Genomic DNA, 8,386 nt, shown 5'->3' with positions numbered 1-8,386 from the left:
GAAAAGAGATGCAAGAGGAAAGATAACAGAAGAATATTCTTTTGTACAACAGCTGTAACATTTTAGTGCGAGATGAATGGCTGCTCTAGTAGATGTTCCGTGAAAAAAAGGGATATAAACTCTCCATAAAATAATGAATGGGGGACAGACCGCACCAGAAGCTGCACTTAACAATTTTAACAGCTAAAACGCCGGTCAATTTACAATTCCAGACTCGGGAGAAATTATAAATGCCCTTCACTATTCGCAAAAGCTTGTAACTCACCTCTGTAAAACAGCTCTTGTACATGCAGCCATAGCAAACTCTTCATTCAAACACATTACTACTGGAAACAAGTTATTTACTGGCAACAGATTTTATGAGAAATGAGGCATACCAATGCGATCTTCATTCAGTAAGCAGCCACAATCTTGTATCCTGACTGCGTGTACAGGGATCTCTTTGTCCTTTTTTCTTCTTGGGGGTGTCACGACTGCTTCAAAGACTGTATTTAAGGAGACCTTGTTGTAACATGAGTACGTGAGATGCGTACTAAAGCCAGGACTACTCTACTTCAAAAATACTGGATTAAACTGTTTGAAAACTCTTAATATCCAGTGACTTCCCCTGTGAAATGTAGTTCCTTAGGAAAAAAAATAAAATCTAAGACTTGCTGTGAATTATTTTTTGTAACAGAAATAAATTATTTCCTTCTCTAGGGCATAACATGCCATCTCAAGTAACACTACCTCACAGATGTGCTTACTGTAATCTGCTTTCAGTCAAATAAAATTAAAGCAAATTGCTGTTCCAGCACCCAATTATGAACACAAGAAAGTTTAAATGGCATTTAAAACCAAGTACGTGCAAGAACCAGGTATTATTCTTTCAGCAAATAAACAATTCTCAGCCCTGAACACTTAATAGTGATAACACAAGACCGCATTAGAAAGAGAGCTCCCCACTTCCAGGGAGCATTCTCTTTAGAAGAAATCAGTTCAGTTCAGTGACAGAGAGCAGATGAGCAAATAGGAAACAGCAAACTGTAAATAAATGGAACACAAATATTCTGGGATTTGGGTTTCTGGTTTGTTTGTTTTTTTCCCTCGATTTAAACAAACTCTTAAAAATAAACTCAAATGTTTTCCACAGCAAAGCTGAACAGATCCCTCACTGAAAATACAGCTGAGGTGCTCAGAGAAACCAGAAACTTTTCTGAATGTGTCTGGATGCGAACTACAGACGGCCGGTCATGTAACAAACAAACTTGGGCTCTGGGGTAATTACCACTTTTCACCAGGCTCTGTTTTAAACTTTCTTGCTTAAAGACAAGTGAATAACACAGCTTCATGATAAATTTAAAAACAGACTGGCACAGTTATAAACTGAAAGCTCCTGTGTTTACAGCAAAAGACTACAAATAAGGTGAGTGAATGCTTTAAAAGAGAAGAGAGAGGTCCTTGCTCATATAAAACCCAAACACAGTTACCGCATCTATGTACTTCAGCTTCCACGTGCTCTGTAACCAGAAGATTAAGCAGAAGATTAAGGACTATTCTGGTCTGCAAAGCAGCATTACAAAAATGTCAGGTTTTTCTGCTACTTTGATGACACTGACGATCAGTGTGGATATTTATGGCTGATTTTCAAGATCAAGCCATACTTAAAAAGCTAATACCTACACAACAGTTAATGGAGTTAACCAGTTTGCGAACTTTAGGATGAAACGAATAGAACAGACGATGAAGAGTAACATGACAAGTTACTCTGGGTTTTAAGTCAGTGATGCTCAAGTTTCATTTCACAGAATAAAAGAGGAATAAAACATTCAGAAAAGTGAATTTCTTTGCAGAAAAAAACATGGTGGTGTTTGGGCTTTTTCCCCCATTTCCTTCAGTTACTCTCTCAGTACTAAGAGGACCAATACAGTAAGAAGCTCCCTATCAGGATTTGAAAATGGTGCCATCTAACTTCATTATAGCTAGAAACAATAGAAGCAGCAGGAACAGAAACTAAAAGCTTGTTTACAAAGTTCCTTAAACCCAAAACATTCATAATTACACTTTGCAGCAACATGTTGTACAACGCCTTTTTTTTTTCCTTCTGTTTAACAACATCAAAACCAAGCCAGAATGCTTCCGTACAATAGCACCAGGTATTATCCATAAATACGTAAGAGCAGGCAATCCCTGCCTCTGACTGCTTAATGACACCTGAACTATGGACCAGACTATGTCATTCACTGTTAATTTTTTTATACGTATCCTGCTTTACATTATTTTAAACTCCTATGAAACCATTCACATTAAACCTCTTTCTAGGCATACATCTACGATACGTCTTTCAGCTTTCCCACGAAAATAGAATCACTGGGAATTGCAAGTTGCTGCTTCCAGTAGCACCATGACAATTTAGAGCAAAACCACTCAGACTGCAAAGGAGTTTAGGGAGGGAAAACACTCGGTTATTCAAACAGCACAGATGAATTTTCACCAGCGCTGCCATGCTGATACACTTGAAAAGTTCTAATGAACTTCAGGAAAGACTCATAGCCAGGACTTTGGTTTCCAAGCGCAATCTCCAACTCCCCTCTGAGCAGTGACTAACACCTGCGCTCTGCCACAATGCTGGGCCAGTACAACTTGAGGCTGACATACCCCATCTAAATGAGTAATCAATAAGCTTCTCTACATTTTACGTTTCAATCCAGCTACAAGGCATCTGATTCACAGCAAAAAATATTTAGCAGAAAATATGACCTGCGTTACATGGAGGGGGGGAAAAAAAGATTACTTTGTTTGGACCTTAAATTTCATGGATAAGTAGATACAAATCCACAGTAAAAAGAGAAGAGTCCCTGTAGAGCGAGTAGCACTGTGACAAGATACAGGAATACTACGAAGCCTGCAGGAGCATGGCTCCCAGGACTAGGAACCGGCCAGACGATGCAGCAGAGACGGGAGGCAGTACAGCCACCCACCAGAAACCCTCACCTCATCCTCACCACAGCGCTTAAGAGAAATAACTGATGCACATTTGTTTAAAAGCGTTCACTACGCTATGGCCAAGTCCTCCTGAGGAACTGTAAGATCTTGCTGTCTACACTCCCAGTGATCTTCCCCAGGCCCTTTTCCATCAGCGCTTTGTGATGTTCTTCATTGTCTACACAAAAATGCCCACTTTGAGGAGCCAAGAGCCACATTTTCTTTTTCTAGCTTTGACATACTTGATGCACTGTAAAGCGAAACAGCAAAACAACAGTACAGTGAATTTTTCTGGTTTTTGCAACACAAACACTTCTCTGGTAACATAAAACATAACTTCAAATAGATGGTTATCTGCAAATTCCACCACAGGTAAGCTCCAGCTGAACTCTGCAGACAAGGTAGAAGCACAACGAGCATGCTGGGTCACACACATGAGCAGCTGCTGGGACTCTTCCTAGAATACTAAACACTAAAAGCCATACCAGATGTAAAGCAAAAATGCTTGTCTGCTCTGTGAATCCCTGCTTCCCATATAGGATTTGGGTAGTGGGTCTTTCGACAGACAAGCGCAAAGTAGCTTCTGCTCACAAAATGGGTTTGACTGCAGACTGAAGCTGACACCAACAGTTACTTTCTTCTGTGTTCAGCGACAAAGCCAGTTAAATAAAATACAAAACGTAGTTAGACAAACGTTGGTCTGATACAATCCACTGCAACGGTTAATCAATGCACTCCTCCTGTGCATTCAGATAGGCAGGAAAAAAGCAGATTTCCCTCATTCTTCCATTTTTCTACGCATCCTTTCATATATGGACTGTATCAGCCATTTTGCTAATGAACTGCACTGTAACTTAATGTACAGTTACATTTTATAATTAACTGTATAAATACTACCTAATATTGTCCTTCAGTAAACATGGCCACTGGCCTGATATGCAACCTGATCTTGTCCCACTCAATTATCCTTAGGTTCATGAAAAACCTAGCAAAAGAAAATACATCTCTGTTTTCTGTTAACCTTCTGGCTGTGAAGAATGTGGCAAGGAAAACGCTTGTGAATTACCAAGTCTGTGGAAAAGAAAATACTGGTCACGAAAATGCCCAGTATTGTTATATTTCAGTACTCTTCAGATGAAGATGTGATGAATCCAAGAAAAAATAGATAAAAATTGGAAACCTATCAAGAGATTAAGAGCACATGAATCTCAATATTTATTCCATGATTATAAAAAAACCAACCAATCAAAAAAAAACCCCCAAAAAACAAAACCTTGTGCTATTACAGACAGAAATGTGTTTTCCAGGGGAAAGGCACCATCTTTCCAGCTCTACTATTCGGACTAATGTAAACCCAGAGCTTCAGTTATTAAAAGAACTTCAGCTGGCCTGGAAGACAGCAGGAAAAATAACGGCAAACTCTCCTGTTTTTACTGTTTCCTGAGTTCAGGCTGGGGTCAGGGTCAAAATAATATTGTACGTATTCTCCTCCCACAGGCAGTGGGATAAAGGGATCCAACAACAGCCAACTCAGGTACTACCATTTCACTGACCACCCAAACGAAGGAACAGTCAGCTTGCACTCACAAACATACAAAGCCACCCCAGAAAGGATACTGAGGATGTTGTGGTACCCTAGCTGTTATAGAGGGCTAGAGATCTGCAAGACATCTTTGACTCTGCACTTAAGTTTTTACTGGAATGTGTTTCATGACTGGAGCACAATGCAGACATAAGCAGCATGCGTTAAGGGGTTCCAGAAAAAAAGTCTTAGCGATTGTAACAACCTTCCTCAACAAGCCTGCAGCTGGCACACAGACTGAACCGTACTCTTCCTCGTGGTCCGATGCAGTTCTTTGATGGATGGTTGGAGCTCTTACTTCAGAGCTGCGTGCACAGTTTAGCGCAGACGCTTGTCTGCTAACAGGAACTATGCAGATGATATGCAAAACGCAAGAAGGCGTCTCCTGGCCAAAAGGCTTGGGAATACAAAAATACACGAATATGAAACAAACCAGAACACAAGAACGTGCCAAACACCAGGAGGGAAAGTTTTCAGATCACTTTGCTGGTTACTGTATGACTTGCCTTCATTTCACGCAGCTTTTTGATCCTTTTGTATTTAAGGAAACCAACGTCACAGATAGGAGACAGCCTTGTTAAGTAATGCTTACAACCTGCAGGAGAAAGGACTGCACTCCGGTTAGTTTTAGGAACATTAGGCTTGATCCAATTTGAAAACGTTGTCCAGATTGCACTAAGCAGTATTAAGATGTAGTTGAAGAAACTACATTAAAATCAGAACCTCCTCCAGAACCATTCCAGCCAGGCTGTTTCCTCGTAGAAGTGCTGCTACCATGATCTCGTCAACTGTGACAGCGTTAATGTTGCCCCTAGCAAGGATGGGTTTGTCAAGTCGCTGGCTCTTCTGTTCATAAAACGTGAGGGGAAGTGTTCCACTGAGTGAGTCAAGTCCAACATCCTTTTGCCTCCCAACGTGACCAAAAGCTTTCCTAGGTAGAGCATTTAATAAAACTGTAACAGTTAAAACTCCCACACTGTAACTGTGTAATTTCACAAACTTTTCCATTACACATCAACTGTCACTATGCAGAAAAACACTGAGTATTTGGTAGGCAGCAGCTGCAATGGAGCCATTTTTTTCTAAGCCCTGTTAAATAAACCTTCCCAATGAGTAACTCCATCAGCTCTTACTGTAGTACAGCTCACTGATCCTGCCTACTGAAAACACAATCTAGCCATGGGGTGGGGGGGAGCATTTAAGGTTCTTTGTTCTTAACACACAATAAACTCATCATAGCCATGCTCTCGGCTTAGGCCACCTCTAGCATTTCTGATAAATTCTTTTACAAATCACAGTGCCTTGGTTCCTGCAAATACAGCGGTAAATCTGGAAAAACCAATATTCTTTTTCCACACTGCCATTTTTTCAGTCAGAAAATTTGGGCAGGTGCTGAAATAAGCTCTCTTGGCTCTTGAGAGTTCGAAAACCTATGGAGTCTGCCTGACTCCTTTTAACTGAGGAAAATACACCAGTGGTGCCATCGCCCAGAAGGAACCCCACTGGTGGCAACAAAGCAAGATGGAGGTCACAACAGGTCGCGCCTGTCAGAGGCTGCAGTCTCTTCTCTATCAGCGAGAAAGAACAGTCAGCAATGGCAATGCTAAAATTATCACCCCAGTTAGCCACCAGCAACCGAGCGGCTCAGTTCTCCTGCAGTGACCAGTTCAGCAGACTCACAGAGATATCCCCAAGTGACTAAACCCCTCGAGTAACTGTTAAGAGGGCTTTTCTTTTTAAAGTTGTAAATACCACAGAGCTAGAAAATAGCCTGAGACATACATTCATGCATCTTGGATCTCAGAATGTGTAAGTTAACATTTGCTGGAGTTATCTGCCTTTCAATAGAATCATAGAATCACAGAATGGTTTAGGTTGGAAAAGCCCTTGAAGATCACCAAGCCCAACCGTTCCCCTAACCCTGCCATCCCACCACTAAACCCTGGCCCTAAGCACCTCGGCTGCCCAGCTTTTAAATACCCCCAGGGATGGGGACTCGACCCCTGCCCTGGGCAGCCCCTTCCAGTGCTTGACAGCCCTTTCTGGGAAGCAATTTTTCCCAATATCCAACCTAAACCTGCCCTGGCACAACTTGAGGCCATTTCCCCTTGTCCCATCGCCCGTTCCCTGGGAGGAGAGGCCGACCCCCACCTCACTACAGCCTCCTTTCAGGCAGTTGTAGAGGGCGATCAGGTCTCCCCTCAGCCTCCTCTTCTCCAGACTAAACAACCCCAGCTCCCTCAGCCGCTCCTCGTATGACTTGTGCTCCAGACCCCTCACCAGCTTTGTGGCTCTCCTCTGGACATGCTCCAGCAACGCAACGTCTTTCTTGTAGTGAAGGGCCCAACACTGAAGCAAGCATTCAAGGTGGGGCCTCATCAGTGCCAAATAGTAATGGTTTAAAATCACCAACATGAACGGCACTCGGGCATTTCCTTTTAAGTGGTGCTTCTGTTCTAACACACCCCTTGTCTTTCTCAATTTTGTTCATAAATAAGGACAAGATGAAGGTGGAGGCATTTTGTTCTTTCACTGTTTTCTGGGAACCAGCAACTGACACATCTAATACCCACTGATGGATTAGCGCTGACCGCGTTACTCATTACAGCCTGATTTCGGTTTGTGCCCACCACATTTTCAAAATTAGTGAAGCTGAAATGCAGACCTCTGACCTGTAAGCAGCTCTCAGGAAAAATCCTTATCAAGCTCATTACACATTTCTGTACCACTCAAGTTTGAAGGCGAACTTCAGACTGATTTGATAGCGTACAACCAAATTTTTGTTACACGTGCCGCAAAATTCTGTTGGGTATAGCACGTATTTAAACCAACCAGCTGACTGTGTTGCTGCTCAGACGTGGCAGATGTGCTCAGGATGGGGAACAGCACACGCTGCATGCTGTATTCCCAAGGAAACCTTTCCAAGTATGAAAGAAAACAGTCTGGAAATTTCAGCACTGTCAGTGCCAAAAAGGAATTTTTTTTTAAATGTGTAACCTATAAAAACCATCTTTGCTAAAACAAAAAGTGCTCTGTATTGGCCTGACCTGATTAAAGAGTGGTTTCCTCATTGCTGTGTTATTTTACCATTTAGGAAAGAGAGAGAACACCCACATTGTTAAGGTTTTTTTAACTTCTCGTTAGATGGTGTATACTTTTCAGAAATCTAATTATTTGTAAGCTGCACCAGGAAAAAAAATAGTTCTTCCACCTCCCGACTTTTTCTCCGAAAGAGAGACACACCTTTATGGATCTCACAGCAGCGCCTGTGTAACTTCCTGGCCTCTGATCCTTCCATTATCCCATGGGACATCAGGACCTGCAGGAACCGTCGATGAGCATCAGTCATCTGAGCTGCCATCGCAGCGCTCCACCAGGCTGCAAACACTGCAAGAGGGGTAAACTGGAATTAGTGCACATGCTCACGCAAATTAAAACTACACAGCCCAAGCCTAGGTAGGGTCCAATTAAACTAACACTGGATTGGGGCAAAATAGCAGATCCCCCAGGCTGTTCCCAGAACACAGGTGGTGAGGAACTCCAAGGTTCTAGGAGAAGCATGCAAAAGATAAAGCCCAACTAATTTTAGCTACAGAATAAAACAGCGTAGGTAGGCACTGTGCTATCACACCCCCAAGACGCAAAGAGCAGCGCTGTACGTGTAAGGATCAACAGAGCGCCTCGCGTGGTTTTGCGTTGGAGGCTTCTGCTCACCCCACGCACGTCCTCGTAGCTTGTCTAATCAGAGGAGCGTGTCTTCTGCCGGGCAGAAAATCCTCCTCTAACATCAGAACTAAATAACAGCACCGCGAGAAGCTCCTTGGCCGCTGCAGCCAAACA

General features: G+C 42.6%; 1 protein-coding gene across 2 annotated transcripts in view; it reads right to left on the bottom strand.

Moving 5' to 3' along the window:
- The window catches only part of NSMCE1 (NSE1 homolog, SMC5-SMC6 complex component), a 15,740-nt gene extending 7,809 nt beyond the window's left edge, over window positions 1–7,931 (bottom strand). Inside the window, exons 1-2 of one of the 2 annotated variants that reach the window (XM_035899947.1) lie at window positions 7,790–7,931; window positions 378–485 (exon numbers count right to left, since the gene is read on the bottom strand). In XM_035899947.1, coding sequence (XP_035755840.1) covers window positions 378–485; window positions 7,790–7,907 — 226 coding nt within the window. In that variant the 5' untranslated portion in view covers window positions 7,908–7,931. The remainder of the gene's footprint in view (window positions 1–377; window positions 486–7,789) is intronic. The other variant, XM_009644508.2, reaches the window with a different exon arrangement.
- Window positions 7,932–8,386: the final 455 nt, after the last annotated feature.

Source organism: Egretta garzetta, unplaced genomic scaffold (genome assembly GCF_000687185.1).
Source record: "Egretta garzetta isolate BGI_Z169 unplaced genomic scaffold, ASM68718v1 scaffold448, whole genome shotgun sequence".
In the NCBI taxonomy this organism is placed as follows: Eukaryota; Metazoa; Chordata; class Aves; order Pelecaniformes; family Ardeidae; genus Egretta; species Egretta garzetta.
The sequence above is the reverse complement of the archived record's forward strand: the minus strand, read 5'-3'. Positions and strand labels throughout refer to the sequence as shown.